The sequence below is a fragment of the Hyperolius riggenbachi genome, chromosome 4, assembly GCF_040937935.1.
Source record: "Hyperolius riggenbachi isolate aHypRig1 chromosome 4, aHypRig1.pri, whole genome shotgun sequence".
Taxonomy (NCBI): Eukaryota; Metazoa; Chordata; class Amphibia; order Anura; family Hyperoliidae; genus Hyperolius; species Hyperolius riggenbachi.
In genome coordinates, this window is record NC_090649.1 from 272264689 (window position 1) to 272283568 (window position 18880).

The window sequence follows — 18880 nt, forward strand, 5'->3', positions numbered from 1 at the left end:
GGATTATTGCTGAGCAGAGGGCAGCTGGAACATGCCACAGTGGCAGAGAGCAGCAGCTGGCTATGTGCTGTACTGTACCTGGGCTGGCCACACACAGGTGGCATGTATGTAGCGTGCTGTCAGCCTGGCATGGCCATAGGCTTCATTCATCTGCTCGCCTCTCCCGTGCTGGGTGACGTCACGCTGCTCCAATGCTGGGGAAGAGCAGGGCAGGGAGCACTTGTCCCCTCCCCGGAGTTCTGTCACTTTCTGCTGTCCCCATTTTATTCTAAGGGCTACAGCAGCAAGTCACTCAGAGCATTGAACTTGTGCACAGCTTGGCTTGTCTGCACAGAGCCAGCAGGCAGTGCTTAGAGTGACTGTCTCTGCCCTTACACCTGCCTAGCTGGAAGCCTGCTCAGCCAGTGGAAGGAAGGAATTACAGACTGCTGATCCTTATCTGTCACTGACACTTCTAGGCAGGGCTTACAAACTTCAGTTCCCCCTCTGGAAACTCTTTGCGGAACGTCAGATCGGAATAAAAGGATTGGGCTCATATAGCAGCACATTTCTGCGACTCTTCCAAAGTTTTCACTGTTGTTTCTCCAGTAAGAAGATGTTGTGCTGGGGGTGACACAGCTGGGAGAGGAGTGAGCTGTGCACCTGTCATCACTGGGGATCAGCAGCAGCGCCTGCTCCTCCCGGGGACATCAACAGCACAGCAGTGTCTGCAAGGGGCATCAACATTAACGCTTGTTTCTTAAGGGCACATCAACAGCATCGCCTGCTCCTGCCAGGGACATCAACCTCAGCGCCCGCTCCTGCCAGCGACATCAACATCAGCGCCCGCTCCTGCCAGGGACATCAATCTCAGTGCCCGCTCCTGCTAAGGACATCAACAGCAGCTCCTTCTCCAGCCAGGGACATCAACAGCAACGCCTGCTCCTGCCAGGGACATCAACAGCAGCGCCTGCTCCTGCCAGGGACATCAACAGCAGCGCTTGGACTTTGGTGTCATCAGAAGAAGCACCTGCTCCCTGTAAGCAGCCTGGAACTACTGAGGACTTTAGCAGGATGAGCAAACCTGCCGGCTCAACAAGTGGGTATCATACTTTATTTACTATTACACAAGCAGGGCTGGGGGATTGCATGACGCTACTTATTACTTTTCAAAGCAAAATTGGGGTACAGCCTTCAATGAATATCTGCACCCAACCTGCTGTTCATTTAACGTTATACATTATTACACTGATGCAATATTATTGTTCTTATAACTATATGTATTAATTTCTTACTGTTACTTGAGTTAGGATTTCTGAACTGAATAGAAGTAGGAAAAAGTTGAAAACTGCTCACATAACGGACTTGAAATCCGATTTGAATGCACACGGCATGACTAATTATGGCAAATAAGCCGAGAAACAAGGGATGAAGAAAAGGAAAACACTTTAAAGTCACATTCCTGTTAATCTTGAATCCCAGGCACTTTAGCTGGGGAAAGGTCTCTATGCTGCTTATTGTGTACTGCAAAAGTCGCTGCTAATCCCGGGCCAGATTTATGTGGACACAAGGCGAGAGGCGTAATAGGCATTATGCACTATTTTATGCTCTTCTAGTTGTTGCACCTATGACTGATGGGGCTGGTGAAAAGTTAAGTTCCCACCGAAGAATAGAGTGTCAAACATAGAACTCATAGAACTAGTGCTGGCTGGCAAGTGATGGGGCTGATGGAGAAAAACAAAAACATTATATATATATATATATATATATATATATATATATACATACATACATACATACATACATACATACACACATATACACACACACACACGCACGCGCACACGCACACACACACACACACACACACACACACACACACACACACACACACACACACACACACACACACACACACACACACACACACACACACACACACACACACACACACACACACACACACACACACACACACACACACACACACACACACACACACACACACACACACGTCACCAATACTTTACATGGATCCTCGAGTTGGGGCTATCTGGCCTGCAGAATTTTACACTCAGGTTCGATTTATAATTACTTTGCCATTCGTACGAGTCTTGACATTTTTCGACATGCTCAGGGATACATGATTCAGATGAGAGAGTGCTAAGGGTACCTATTAAATATCATGCAGGTATATGCGCAGAAGCAGCAGGTTGACAAGTCACAGGCACATAGAGATATATATATAATAGATGATAGATAGATAGATAGATAGATAGATAGATAGATAGATAGATAGATAGATAGATAGATAGATAGATAGCTGTGTGTGATATTTTGGCCAGTGCTAATGATGAAATAATGTTACCTAATAAGGATCCCCCCACAGGTGCAGCGTGTAATTAGTGCCCCAATGGCGCTGGCAGGCTGGATGAGTGTATAGCTATGTGAACTGATTTCTGCCTGGGTGGTAATAAGAACCCAAGCAGCAGTCCCTCAGACTCAGACTAACTTCTTTCAACAGCCTCTGATGGTAATTACAGTAATCTAAGCTGCCATATATCTTTAAGCAATTATAACACACAAAAAGTCCCAAAGCTCCCCCGCTGCGGGATGTTAAAAACGTTTTCCCAGTTCAATAAAACTGTGTTTTCTGCAGTTGTCCTGAGAGGAGCAGCTGATGGCAACACAGTGCCCCCCAATCACTGGGTGCCCCTCCGACCCCTCTGTCTGGCAGGAATATTATTCTCTTATTTTATTTTACAACATATGCCATCAGTGGTGACTTTTCAGTGCCATGGAGTTGTGTTTTCACATCGCCCAATCCCACAGTCTGTCTGTGTTTTTACATCTCCCAATCCCACAGTCTGCCTTGTAGGAGTGCTTCTTTATCCTGGGCAGCATTAGGTGCACCTTATGTCAGGCTGCAGGCTATGATATGACATTGATGCGTGTGATCCGGCCAGGACAGGCAGTAATGATGTACTAGTGTGACTAAGGGGGTTCAGAAGGTGGAGTCTGTATCAGTAGAAGCTAAGCCTGCAGGAGGGGGGTGAGTGCTCTCCCTGTTAGCATTGTGTCATACTAGAATTCCCATGCTACTCTTTTTGACGGGTCACTGGTGAATCAATAGGTAGGTGGCAGAAAGACCTTGTAATTACATATGAATGTAAACAACACAAATCAATTCCTGCTCCCACTCATCCTCAGGAGTGGATCTACCTGCCAGGCCCTGCCACAGTCCAACCTCATCTCCAAACTTTCCTTACATTTCTACTGTTTGTATGAAAGTTTGTATCAACTGACTTCACAGCCCCCTTCACTCCCACCCAAGCTTAATCCCCCTTCTCCCCAGCCCTGTTGTGTGCAGCAGCTGTCGAGTTTCATTTAGTTGGAGATGTGGCAGCTTGTGTTGGTTGGAGGCAGTCAAACGAGATTCACCGGGGAAATCATTAAGTTAATACTTCATCTAATGTCTCCTGTCTTGCTAAGAGCATTGTCTCCAGTCCTGGCTGGAGGGAAGGGTCTGCTCATTACATGCCACCTAGTGCTGCTGCTGGAATACGTGTTGCCACAGTGCCCTCCATTCTCCCACGCATTCCCCAAATACAGGAAAGTGGCATGGTTTTGTGCCAGTCTCACCAGCGCATTTCCTTCATCCAACATCATCCCATTTCAGGAGCAGACCTCCCCCATCATGCCCACTTACCCCTGCTGCTGATGCTGCTGCTGGAGGGATTCCTAGCTGCAGCCTTGCTTGGGCAACTTATCTTTGTAGGAAGTTCATAAATTGCTTCCTAATGACTTGTACGGGTTTCCAATGCATTGAGAAATGTCTCTATTCGTCAAATGGAGTTACCCTTGTACGATAAAACAATAATACTCACAGATTGAAGTTTATGACAGTCAAATTAGGAAACTAGTTGTGTCTGATTACTATGGGTTGCTGTCGTTTGCGCATTGTCGCTGCACTCTGCACACTTTGGATTAAACCGGTGATCCTAGTTATGTTTATCAATTTTTTTTTAGATGATTCCAAGTTATATTTCTCATTTTGTATAAGAAAATCCAATTTCATAAATAGAAATCCGTTGGTTAAAATGAAATAACGATCTCACACGTTTACACCGGGCACAATGCAATAGTGTTGTTTTTCATAGTGAATACAGCAACTATGCGCTTTCTCTTTTTATCGCTGACCCCTGAATGTAGCTATTTATTTTACATGTGACGTTTTTTTTTTTTTGCATTGTATATTCTCGTATACCACATTAGTTTATTCTGTGAAATATTAGACTTTATAGAGCAACTCTATTATGTTTCCACTTAGCTAATACAAACGTACTCTCCTGAGCTGTGCATACCTACCTGCAAATACTGTCACAGCATAACTATATCACTGTACCTGTATTACCGCACATAGTACTAGTGACCACCCCAATTCCCATCCAAAAACCCACACAACTGCATTGTATCTATAATAATTATAAAGAAAACCAGGGGCGATGCTATGTACGAGTAGTATATATTATTATGTCAGCAAATAACGTTAGTAAACTGTTACTTCAGTCAAAGATCAGTATTTAATTGTGTTTCGATTATATCATACATTGCTGTGGCTAAATTTACACGGAAAGGAACTAACACAATTTAAAGTGTAAAGTAATAAATGCATAACTGACACAGATCATTTTCTGCTATTATAATGCACGTGTGTTTGCAGTTTTTGATGAATAACTCGACAGTAAAACGAAATAGTTTGAACTGTCAGAAGAAGCGATTTTAAATGAATGCTGGAACTGAACTAATTTACTAAAAGTATGGGCGGCACTTTACCCCCGTTCAGTTCCAATACACAGCCAGGTCTAGGAGGATTTATCCATCATAAGTTCTCCCTCTAAATGAATGATGATGATAGTGGGCACGGGCTGGAGTCCTGCATGGCTACCCTGGCATCGCCTGTAGGCACCTTCAGTATTGCCCATAGTGGACGGTCCAGGGGGGGAGGGGGGGGGGGTCACCACATAACGGTAGTGTTTTTTCATTTATTTATAGAGTATTGTATATCATTCCAGGTAGGAAAAGTGGCTCACTGTAATGGTAATAAATACCTCTATTTCCCAGGTACGTTTTCGTGATTTGGAATTACTAATATCTATGGGATTTGTACTGAACTCGGCCAAATGAGAATAATAAAAAACAAAAAAAAAAAAAAATAACAGCAAACATAAATGTTGAAAAGTTTTGGAATACAACTGCATGGATGGAAATTGAAAGTGATATGAAATACTTCCCCATTATGCTGCACGTTATTTCTTTGCATATATGACGTGGCTATGTTACAGATGAGCGAACAGTTCCAGGAAAGGTGTTGTCCATTACATAACTGGATATGTTGTAGATGAGTACATGGGGTGTCAAGGTGCCATTATTCATTTCCTCAAATATTTGTTGTGCTATTTATTTGCTTTGTATGCTGTCTGAATCACTGACCCAGAATAAGCCTGCAGATACCATATTATGACACAACTCTGACTCCAATGGCTGTATAGTTTATGTTTTACTGAACTCAAAAGATCTTCAGAACAGCCAGAGAACTGGCATGTTTTGAAAGGGTATCACTCAATATTTCTTTGGTTGGATGGTCCCTAACCCTAAGCATCTGCTATCTGCTTTCCCTCCCTCACCACTCAGCTCTTTCCATTCACATAGTCTTACATGCTCAGTACAGCTAAGCTGACAAGTAAAAGGGGTGCTTGGTAGTACTTTGGATACTTTTTGCCCCTAGCTTTCTTGTATTGTGCCATAATGTCCAACTTCCCACTTCAAATGTGGAGACTATCCTACACCTGGAAGACTGTAAAGTGCCATTTCTCTACTTAAAACTGAAGGGGTGTGCCAGTTTCATCTCCACACATACAGAAAGACATATCCATAATACAGCTCAGGAGGTAGGTGAGTGGATTATGGTTTATGATCTTGAAGGACTGGTCCAAGGCTGCTGGTTTATAGCTCAATTATCAATTATACCCTATTAATTTCGTAGAGCTATGCATACTAAACTGCAGTGCAGAGTACCTCTAGTGGTACAGTAATAGAGGTTCAGATGTTGCAACCACACCTGGGCCCCTAGTTCAGAATGAAAGCCCACTGGGTGCCCCCTTTCAGCTGCTGCACTAGCTTCTCATTGATGGCATAGTAGTAATAATCACCTCTACATGTGCTTTGAATATTGGCACTCATTTAGAAATTGTTCCTCAAATTCCATTGACACCTCTTTCACACTGTGTCTGCTCTTGCAAAGCATGTATCATGTGGTTGTTATACATACAGTTCTGGGAAAGGGGGCAGGGCATGTGGAATTTGCATGATGTACCACAACTCTTGCTTTGCCTTTGGTTTCCTTACCAGGAACCCATCACTTTGCTGCTGGAGAAATGAGCACCATATCATTCTATAGGACTGTCAGGAAGATTGGGCATTTATTAGCAGTGCTTCCCCAGAATTGTGGTTACTGAGAAGTGGAAAACTGTCACACATCTTGGGCCTGATTCAATTGCAAGTGCCCAAAGTCTTGGTTATATAAACGTTCGTTCACACATTGTTAGTAATCATATACAAAACCCTATTGCATGCAACAGTGGGCAATCACCAGGTAAATGCATGTCCACTTTCATTATTACTTGGGCATGCTAGTTGTTGGTTTCTATGACTTTAGTGTTTATTTTCACCACTTGGCCAGAATCTGTTGTTTGTTTGTGGACTTGATGAATGAAATCATTTTTCTTCATAACCAATCATTTTAGTTTTTGTTTTTTTTTGTGTGGGGATTTATTCATGGCAATGCAATTCATATAATCTAGCATATGTTCTTATATTTCTGACTGCTAAATCTTATTACTCTTTAAACACTACAAAATTATATTTTACTAACTGACCACCCCAGGGCCAATAAATAATTATACTCCGTTTCCCTTTATAATTTGTTAAAATAATCTTTTCCAGCTGCATCCAGACATATATAAGTAATCTGAAATAAAAGTTAATGAGACACTCCTAAAAATTCATGGCCCTTTTCCGCAGACATTTGCAATAGCAATCGAAAAGGCACTCCAGTGTGATTGCAATTTTTCTGTATGTTTCTGCACATTTTGGTACAATTTTCATGCAATCGTTTATTTTCATTGTCTAATTGCATTTGCATTATTTTGGTAATTCATAAGCAAAAAAAACAGAAGTCGCAAGCAAATTGCAGAACACCTTATTTGGTATGTGATACTCCTGCGCTCCCATTGACCTTAGCCTGAACACAAATGCAAGAAAAATGCATCAGGCACTATATTTGGTGAAAAAAACAACAACATTGCAATAGTGGGAAAGGAACGGTGCAATTTGGATTAAATTGCTGGTGTCCTTGCAATCTGCAAATAATGCATGATCAGAAAATTGGATTGAATGGCAGTTAGTTAAAAAGGGTCCTAATTCTTGGCTAATTAGAACCACAATAATCACTGGCATTTAGCAGGGTTATTATAGAGTGCAGGATGACAGCCAACTAGTTTTGATACTGGATAGTGATCCCTTATCTACAGTGGGCAGAGCTACTTTTATATAGGGAGGGGTGATTCCCAAAATTTAAGTTGGTATGAACTGTCCTATAATCAGGGCTGAGATAAGGTATTCCAGCTATCAACACAGAGATACTCAAAGCAGATCTGAACTGAAAAATAAAAGTCAAAATATACATACATAGGTCATAATTACTTCCCGTGTAGTCTGCTTATCAATCTCTTTGTCTTTGTTCACATCTAAAATTCAAATGGCCGACGGCAGTGAATTTCGAATTTTTTGAGCATTTTTTCCCTCCACCTGGCGCTCCACTGCGTGCTACAATTTTGTGCAAAGTGCTTTTGTAAGTGCTTTTGCAGAGCGATTCTGTTATGTCACTTCCTGATGTCAGTCAGGAAGTGAACTCTTTGACCCGGAAAATAATAAATACAATGTATTTATTCTTTAAAAAGCAAACGCAATTGCTGCATAAAGCGATTTTGTGAGCGTTTAGCACTCTTCCTATACCTTCCATTAGAGCAAAATTGCCCCAAAGATGGTACAGGCACCGCTTTACGGAGCGCAAAGCGGATGAAACGCACTGATATGAACCTTATTATAGAGAATCATTGCACAAGCGTTTTGTGGGCGATTTTGAAAATCACCTGCGCTTGAAAAAAGGCCGAAAACTGTCAGTAACTGATAGAGTGAAAAAGGGCCCCAAGGCTTTCAGCCTACCTGAGATACAAGTCTGATAAGATCTTGTTGTCAGAACTGGAAGGAATAGTTCTTAAAAGAAAATGGTGAGCTTCTGAGAGGAACTGACGGCAAGGTTAGTATGCAATATTCATTCACAGGTACATCATGTGCTTATTTTAAATAATTTTAAAAGGATTAGGTTCACTTTAAGTGTGCATTGTGCACCTCATCAAACTCTGAATGCTTGCTCATACCTCAGGCCACTTATATAAATAGATTAGAATACATTTTATAATTTCATTATGTAATGTATCATCTAATGGGTTAAAGGAAATCTAAAATCTCAGAAACTCACCATTTTCTTATTACAATGATTCCTTCCAGTTTTCAAAAGATTTTGTCAGAACTGAAATATATCGGTTGCTGTTAGTTATGTATCAGTTGCTGTCAGTTATAACTGAAAGGACAACTGATGTGCAAGGTAATTTTCATGTTTCCCTATTGGATCAAGTGGGCGATATTACAGTTTAACATCAGACCTAGAAGCTGTTACGGGGTCCTCACCATTTTCAAAATGGAGGACAGAGAATTCAGTCAATCACAGTGGACTAGAGATGGCCTGAACATCAAATTTTTGGTACATGAACGCGAATTTACTGCAAATGTTTGTAAACCGGCTGTTCACAGCGGACTCCATAGACGTAAATGGCAGGCGAATGGCCGCCAACTTTAGTGGTTAATAGAAAAGCCCACTTATGTGCTAGAAACACCAAATTTGCAGGGTATGTGAAGGAGGACAGTGGGTACAAGAGGACACGTTTTTGAGAAAATCGATTTTAAAGTTTGAGTGCAGAGTGTGGGAAATGTTTCCCTGGCCGTTGATTTTAGGGGTTAATAGTAAAGCCCCCGTATGTGCTAGAAACACCAAATTTGAAAGGTAAATAAGAACACTGGGAACAAAAGGAAAAACAGTTTTTCAAAAAGACCTTATCGTTTTTGAGAAAATCAATGTTAAAGTTAGAGGGAAAAAATAGCAAAGTATAGGCAAAGTCACTGCGCAAAAATGACAGATAATGTATTTAGATGTATAGAAATGTATTTTTCTTTTATATGTTTAGTGTGGGAAACAAAAAAAAATAACATGGGGTACCCCCTCCTGAGCCTCTTTTACCCCTTGTCCCCCATGCAGACTGGGATAGCCAGAATGCGGAGCCCCAGCCGCATGGGGCTTTGCACCCTGAGCTATACCAGCCCGCATGGTCCATGGTGTGAGGGGGCCCTGGAGGGGAGGGGCAGCCAAGCCTCCCCCCCCCCCCCCCCGAGCCCTTGTCGAATCCATGGACAAGGGGCTCTTCACCACCTCTGGTGCCCCAGGAGGCGGTAGTGGTTGATGATGCTCGGAGGGGGGGGAAGAGGACCCCCAGATGCCCCCCCCCTCCCAGGAGAAATGAGTATAGGGGTACATATTATCCCTTTCCACAAAGGGTTAAGTGACATAAAAACACAACCACAAAAAAGTCCATTATTATTCTAAATCTACCAGAAATACTTACCCGTATCTTAAAAAAAAAGTTCCCACGCCAATATCCTTGGAAATGATCCCACACTAATATCCTCTATCTTGCGATCTTCTGTTACATTGATTGAAGATCTCTGCGGCACCTGACACTACACACCCCCGCTAGCCGCGCAGATCTCAGCTATACTAATTAAAGCATCTTTATATTTCCCTCCAAGGGTCCCTATTGGTTCCTTAACCTCCCTGGCGTTCAGTTTCTGCTGGATTTCTGTGCAAAAAGTGATCCAATTAATTTTCATAACCTTTTTTTCCTGTGACTTAACAAAATGTTTCAAGCAAGGGTCTAGTAAACATTTTGAGTCCAATAAAAGCTTGAAACACAAAATCTGAACTAAATTTTAAAAAATTACTCCCTCAAATCTCTGATCATTTATACTTCCAAGCTGCAGCTGCTCAACCTGCACTAATACAATAGAGATGAATGATGGGCAGATTCGACCAAGTGACAAAATCAAAATCTTTATCTAATCAAATCTGATTAGAGAGAGATCCGTTGGCTGCCCATACTCCGCAGGCTGATTCCCTAAAACATTTCAACATGAAATCGCTCGGGAATCTGCCATGCCCGTTGCCTTGTCGCTGCCCCCCCCCCCCCCCCAATGTAAAAATGTACTCCCGTGTGTGCATTTATACATTACCTGTCCTGTGCCACCCACCGCGTTGTGCCCATCTGTCTTCGGAATTTCCAGAAGATTATTGTAGGTAGGTGGCCAGGTCTAGGTGCCCCCAGTGTACGCTAGGTAAGTGCAGGTGCCCCCCAGGATCGGCTGGTTAGGTGCCCCCCCAGGATCGGCTGGTTAGGTGCTCCCCAGTAGTATAGGCTAGATAGGTGCCCCCCAGTATAGACTACAAAGGTGCCCCCCAGTAGAGGCTAGATAGGTCCCCCCACTATAGGCTAGACAGGTGTCCCCCAGTATAGGCTAGCTAGGTACAGGAGCCCCACAGTATAAGTTAGCTAGGTGCAGGGACTCCTGTACACTATCTGCAACATTAGTGATGTAAGGCATAGTGCCCCCCACAGTATAAGTTAGCTAGGTGCAGGGGCTCCAGTACACTATCTGCAGCATTAGTGATGTAAGGCATAGTGCCCCCCACAGTATAAGTTAGCTAGGTGCAGGGGCTCCAGTACACTATCTGCAGCATTAGTGATGTAAGGCATAGTGCCCCCCACAGTATAAGTTAGCTAGGTGCAGGGACTCCTGTACACTATCTGCAACATTAGTGATGTAAGGCATAGTGCCCCCCACCGCCTGATCCCCCCCGTAATGTCCCCGTTGCAGCCACTGCCTTGCTAGATACATACCGAGCCTCGTTGCAGCGAGCGCCCCAGGCTGTCTTCACAGCTCCGCATATCTTCCGGTATGCGGAGTATGGGATGTCTGACATGGCTTCAGTCCCAATCCTCCGCATACCGGAAGATATGCAGAGCTGTGAAGACAGATGGGGCTCTCGCTGGAACGAGGCTCAGTATGTATCTAGTAAGGCAGCGGCTGCATCGGGGGCATTAGGGGAGGATTGGGTAGTGGGGGGTACTATGCCTTACATCACTAATGCTGCAGATAGTGTACAGGAGCCCCTGCACTTAGCTAACTTATACTGTGGGGAACACTATGCCTTACATCACTAATGCTGCAGATAGTATACAGGAGCCCCTGCACTTAGCTAACTTATACTGTGGGGGGCACTATGCCTTACATCACTAATTCGGCAGATAGTGTACAGGAGCCCCTGCACCTAGCTAACTTATACTGTGGGGGGCACTATGCCTTACATCACTAATTCTGCAGATAGTGTACAGGAGCCCCTGCACTTAGCTAACTTATACTGTGGGGGGCACTATGCCTTACATCACTAATGCTGCAGATAGTGTACAGGAGCCCCTGCACTTAGCTAACTTATACTGTGGGGGGCACTATGCCTTACATCACTAATGCTGCAGATAGTATACAGGAGCCCCTGCACTTAGGTAACTTATACTGTGGGGGGCACTATGCCTTACATCACTAATGCTGCAGATAGTATACAGGAGCCCCTGCACTTAGCTAACTTATACTGTGGGGGGCACTATGCCTTACATCACTAATTCGGCAGATAGTGTACAGGAGCCCCTGCACCTAGCTAACTTATACTGTCGGGGGCACTTTGCCTTACATCACTAATGCTGCAGATAGTGTACAGGAGCCCCTGCACTTAGCTAACTTATACTGTGGGGGGCACTATGCCTTACATCACTAATGCTGCAGATAGTATACAGGAGCCCCTGCACTTAGCTAACTTATACTGTGGGGGGCACTATGCCTTACATCACTAATTCGGCAGATAGTGTACAGGAGCCCCTGCACTTAGCTAACTTATACTGTGGGGGGCACTATGCCTTACATCACTAATGCTGCACATAGTATACAGGAGCCCCTGCACTTAGCTAACTTATACTGTGGGGGGCACTATGCCTTACATCACTAATGCTGCAGATAGTATACAGGAGCCCCTGCACCTAGCTAACTTACACTGTGGGGGGCACTATGCCTTACATCACTAATGCTGCAGATAGTATACAGGAGCCCCTGCACCTAGCTAACTTATACTTTGGGGGCACTATGCCTTACATCACTAATGCTGCAGATAGTGTACAGGAGCCCCTGCACCTAGCTAACTTATACTGTGGGGGGTACTATGCCTTACATCACTAATTCGGCAGATAGTGTACAGGAGCCCCTGCACCTAGCTAACTTATACTGTGGGGCTCCTGTAGCTAAGGAAACCCCCTGAGCGGCATGCCTGACACTGAATAAAACTTTTTTTGAAAAAAAAGTAGGTAATCAAAGTACCGTATATACTCGCATACAAGCCGAATTTTTGACCCCCAAAAAGGGGGTCAAAAGTTGGGGGGTCGGCTTGTATGCGAGTCTTCCCTGGTGGTCCGTGGTCCGCGGCCCCCGCTCCCCCCTGCCCGCTCCCCCCGCCGCCGCCGCCGCTGCTATTACCGTATATACTCGCATACAAGCCGAATTTTTGACCCCCAAAAAGGGGGTCAAAAGTTGGGGGGTCGGCTTGTATGCGAGTCTTCCCTGGTGGTCCGTGGTCCGCGGCCCCCGCTCCCCCCTGCCCACTCCCGCCGCCGCCGCTGCTATTACTTGTTTTGGCAGCGGCTTCCTCGTCCCCGGCGGCGCTTCCTCTTCCCCGCTCTCATGCCTCTATGAAGAAATCACAGCAGCGCGCCCGGCGCTGCTGCTCTGATGATGCAGGGGGCAGGAAAGAGCGTTTCCCATGGTAACGGCGATGCAGATCGCCGCTACAGGGAGCCGCGCTCTTTCCTGCCCCCTGCATCATCAGAGCAGCAGCGCCGGGCGCGCTGCTGTGATTTCTTCATAGAGGCATGAGAGCGGGGAAGAGGAAGCGCCGCCGGGGACGAGGAAGCCGCTGCAGGTAATAGCAGCGGGGGAGCAGGGCACTATACCGGCCACTACCTACCTACACTGGGTACTATACTAGCTATACTGGGGCACTACCTACCTAAACTGGGCACTATATTAGCTAAACTGGGCACTATACTAGCTATACTGGGGCACTATACTAGGTACTATACTAGCTATACTGGGGCACTACCTACCTATACTAGGTACTATACTAGCTAAACTGGGCACTATACTAGCTAACCTGGGCACTTTACTAGCTATACTGGGGCACTACCTACCTATACTGGGGCACTACCTACCTATACTGGGCACTATACTAGCTATACTGGGAACTATACTAGCTATACTGGGCACTATACTAGCTAACCTGGGCACTTTACTAGCTATACTGGGGCACTACCTACCTATACTGGGGCACTACCTACCTATACTGGGCACTATACTAGCTATACTGGGAACTATACTAGCTAAACTGGGCACTTTACTAGCTATACTGGGGCACTATACTGGCTATACTGGGGCACTATACTAGCTATACTGGGGCACTCTACTAGCTATACTGGGGCACTCTACTAGCTATACTGGGGCACTCTACTAGCTATACTGGGGCACTCTACTAGCTATACTGGGGCACTATACTAGCTATACTGGGCACTATACTAGCTATACTGGGCACTATACTAGCTATACTGGGGCACTACCTACCTAAACTGGGCACTATACTGGCTAAACTGGGCACTATACTAGCTAAACTGGGCACTATACTAGCCATACTGGGGCACTATACTGGCTAAACTGGGCACTATACTAGCTAAACTGGGCACTATACTAGCTATACTGGGGCACTACATACCCATACTGGGCACTATACTAGCTATACTGGGACACACTGGGGGGATTACGCAGCCTGCACCAATCCAGCATTTCCTACCCCCGGCTTATATGGGGGTCAATCATTTTCCCCTGTTTTTCCATGGAAAAGTTGGGGGGTCGGCTTATATGCGGGTCGGCTTATATGCGAGTATATACGGTACATTAAAACCTATTTGGGGTATTTTCTAGCTTGCTGGAGGCTTTGCGGGTATTTTATTGGTAAGGTGTGAGAAACTTCTACTGTGTGAAACTCAGGAGAAAAGTGAATAAAATATGGGCCCAAGTGTGTAGTAAATAATTAATATATGGATTATGGATGTAGGGCTATTCATAGATTATGGTCTTTCTATAAAAAAATATAATTGTGTTGCAAATACCAGTTGTTTGTTAAAAGGACCATTAAGATTACCTTGTTATTAGTGTGGAAAGGTGGCCGATCAAGAGGTAAATAATACAAATTAAGCTATTCATAATACAGGTTGATAACCCAATTAGGTAAGTGATCAGTTACTTCTAAATCATTATGTGATTGTGTAGTAGTGAGGGAAGAAATCTGATTGAGAATCAATTGCACCACTACTGCCACAGGAGTTGAACCACTCGATATAGTATTCTACTGTATATGGTCATTGGTCCTCCCCCACCTACTCAACAAATATACTGCCATGCCTGATCATGCTTTTGGTCAATTAAGTGTTTAAAACCAACTATAAGTTTATTGATTAAATACATGGTGATGACTGCCAGCTAAAAGTAATTACATCTGCTTGAAATAGCTTCCCCTGCATGGCCACCTATGATGCTAATAGGGATAAGCGTTTCACAAAATTTTTGTGAACCTGCCAGAGACAATTTTGTTAATCCTAACCCTAGGTGCACACAATGCAATTTTCTGACTGTAAGCTCAATTTCTGATCGATTTTTCATTCACTTCTATGAAAAATCGATCGGAAATCAGATCGAATATATTGGAAATAATTGATCTGACAGTAAATCTGTCAGAAACTTGTATCATGTGTACCTAGTATTAGATCCCAAGTTAAAGTCATAGACAAAGCCTGCCTGCCTGGTAAGATCTTTATTTCACCCTGAACCTAATATGTTGCACTGAGGCAACTCTAGACTAGAGATATGTAGAATTAGGGATCATTTAGCTTTCTGTTAACTTGGCCTTTGCTAAAGAAAAAATTCTGCTATTTGGTAGCTAAAGTCTGCAGCTCTGTCCTTGGTCCCATCAGACTACAGTCATGGCCGGATTTCTGGCAAGGCCACATAGGCCATGGCCTAGGGCACCAGATAAACAAGGGGCGGCCTGCAGACAGTGGGCATTATTTGCAGGGCATTATTTGCAAGTGTCCAAACAAATGAAAGTGGTCAGGATAACTGCACTATTAGTACCAGCTGGAACCTGCCTGTGCTGTGCTACAGGCAGCTGCATTCCGTTAACCAAACGTTTGTGAACAGTGTGTGACTAGCAAAAAGCCAGACCTTGTCCAATGACATAGCAGCAGCTCCAGGCAGTTACGGAAGGCCGGGTCTCACACACTTGGTGTGGGGGATGAAAGGACCAGGGGCAGCACCAGCAAATAGTACAGAATACAGAAGGCAGCCTCTCACAGTACCTATTTCTTAATTATTGATTGGCCAGCGCTGTTACCCTGGAGACAGCAGTGGGTACAGGACTCACTTTTACGTGTTGCTGACCCCACCCAATGTCCAATTGTGAGCCACTTTTGACTATGTGTGTGTGGTGGACAGCTCCCACCACACCCATCACCTGTAGATCGCTTGATTGACCAGTTCCCCCATGTGACATGATTGATTCACTTCACGTTGCCATGGAGACCCCGGCACTAGCCCCAATAGTGGACACCATCGGCTCAAAAAATTTTTGGATGGGTGTGTGTGGAGAGAGGTGGTAGGATACGGTTTCGGTTGGGGCGGCTGGTAATAGTCGGCCTTGGGCGGTAAGAAGTACAAATCCGGCCTTGACTACAGTTACAATTACCAAAGGGTTAGTAGTAAAGTGGATCACCTGCACCAGGTTGTCCTAGAATTACTAGCAAAAAAAATAAACAAAAAACACCACACTGCATATATGCACATAACTACAATTAGATGATTGCACATTTGAGATTTGAGATGTCTAACTAATGGAAAATTATTGTAATAACTCTCCAGTACCTGTTTGCTGGATCACTTACTGTAGGTTCTCCACTGTTATCAAACATTCTCCAGCTTTGTAGTATCCGAGTAAATCTAGGTAGGTGTCTATAGCTAATAAACAATGCTGTGAGTTCTGCTTGAAATGTGATGTCTACATGGAATCACTGGTGAGACTGGATAGAGTTTAGTTCAGTTTGCTGAGTGAAGAGTCCCAGATTCACACTGTAAATCAATCCCACATATCCTTGCGCTCTTTGTTAATTTGGAACACTGTTTTTAAAGTTATTTATTTTCAATTAGTATATCTCTCTCTTTAATTGATATAAACCAGCTGCACAGAAAAATCATTACGGATATAATTCCAATGATGGTGGACATTACAGAGCACAATGTTAACAGTTACAGAAACAAGCTGCATTTTAATGAACATAGATTTATAAAGTCAGATGCAAAGAAAACTGGAGCAAAAATTGAGAATTTGCCAACAGCAGCTTATATGATTTTACCTTTTTTAAGAAAAAACTTGTCATTGGATAAAAATGAGCATGTAAAAATATGATTTAATTTTGTTCAATTATTTGCCCTTTATAAGAATTGTTTTTACTTCAGAAACTGGGTGATAACACACACACTGAAGATGTGCTTTTGTTACATAAAATAAAACATTTGTTCAGCTTGAATATAATACAGTTAACAAAAAAGAAAAAAAGAAACAGTGTAAGAGTTCCCCACTAATCTGAAGTGAGGAACACAAAACTATGAGCAGAGAGAGATCCAGTGTCCATCCATGTCAGTAGTGGGGGTCGCTTTCGATGGGGATGGAAGGCAAAATGGGACAGCAAAAATTTTCTTCCCCAAAACATATTGAGACCACTGAAGATGGGAATGGGAGCTTGTTGGATGCTTCTTAATCTAGCTGGAAGGCTGGTAAAGAACATTGGGGCTAATAAGTACAGGGCCCAGCCTTTTATGGTTTATTAACTCTAATTGTACACACTAGGCAAATTGGATCTGAAAAAAACAACCCTGTTCTTAATAGCCAGGGCAGGGTGGTAATTTGCTTGCTTCCTTATCTGGGTGATCAAATATCTCAATAGACTGTAGCCCACCACACTAGAGTGTGTCCACCACCAATGGGCCGGTGACAGGCCAGGCAAGCTGGTAATTAGAGTTAGGGGGAACTTTGACAATCTCACTATGGCTGGGAAGGGGGGTTGTTCCAAGCTAGTATAGCACACAGTTTTTTTCCTCTTTTCTTAGAGTAAAAACAATAGCTATATTTTTGCCAGCTATACTGCTCTGCTGTCACCTCCGCCTACCAGCGGACAAACTCAAATATCAGAAACACCGGGTTTTTCTTTCTGAATGGGCATTTAAATCTGCCCTCCAGGATATTTTTTTAAAGTGGAAGTAGCTAGAAAAACTATATACATACTGTATGTATTTCAGCACAGGAAGGGCTGGATCAAAATGTACTAAGAAAGCACAGTCTGGTAGACATTAAAAGAAACCTGATGCTATGGTGCTGTTGCTCAATCTCTTTTAAAAATGTTACATGACTGCAGAGCTGATAATCTGTCTTCATGATATTACGCCTTAATATTTTCTGAATCACTTACTCAGAACAAGGATTCTCTGACTCCACACAGACAGGATACTCTCACTCCACTAAGACTTTACAGTCTTAAGAGTACAAGTTAGTTGCAAGTTTGTAATTAAAAAAATCACTGAAGCCAAATGATCAGCAAGGCAGCCAGACAACTGGCATGAAGTACGGGATAGCACTCTAATATGGTTATTTAAAAATGTGTGTCAAGACTTACTGTACTCAGTATCCACTGGGAGAAACCTAAAAACAATACATGTGTTGAAGAGTTTAGCACCACTCAATGGAAATAAATTCTCCTTAATGACTGATACACATAAAATAATGTAATATTGGAAATATTTAATCATATTATATACCCAACATGCCTTTTTTTACAATTAGATAACAGCCAACACGACTGTAAAGAGTGGAGAGCAGGAGGAATATTTTTTCAAACAATGGTTTGAAAGATGTTAGACTTGATTTAGTTAGATGAGGTTTATTTATTTTTGCATTAATTATCCCACTGGATAGCTTCTTTAATAGTAGAAATAAGTGGAGACAAGACTGGAATCAAAACATCCTCTTCAGTATGCTGTTGAGGAGGAAGTTGTGATTTCAGAGTATAGACAAGGTGGTGAAATCTGAAGTTTCAGGTAGAGGAGAACGCCTTTGTGTGGCTAATTTATTCTGCTTGACTAAAGACAGGACTCAGGACAAATCTTCTTCCCTGTTGTTGGCAGAGTCTAAAAACAATATCAATGACCTTCATCACCTGATGATCACTTGATGGCTGATCTTTACCACCCCTTGTCCTGATAGGGCTGAAAATTTACAACCATTCCCAACACAGTCAAGCCAATGTGCAGACATATTTTGTAGTACATGTACAGGGACTTCTCCTTTGGAAAGGGATGAACCTATGGCAGACTGGCAGTACACACGTGCGTTTATTATTGCCTATCGGAGATCCCTCAGGCAACAAATTGGGGACTGATGCTGTACAGATGCATATCTAGCATTCTGTTGCTG

General features: G+C 43.5%; 1 protein-coding gene across 1 annotated transcript in view; it reads left to right on the forward strand.

Annotated features, from left to right (window-relative positions):
• Positions 1 to 304: 304 nt before the first annotated feature.
• NR2E1 (nuclear receptor subfamily 2 group E member 1) overlaps positions 305 to 18880 on the forward strand; it is a 51439-nt gene continuing 32863 nt past the window's right edge. The window contains exon 1 of the mRNA XM_068279437.1: positions 305 to 1078. Within this exon, the coding sequence (XP_068135538.1) occupies positions 1054 to 1078 (25 nt within the window). The 5' untranslated portion in view covers positions 305 to 1053. The remainder of the gene's footprint in view (positions 1079 to 18880) is intronic.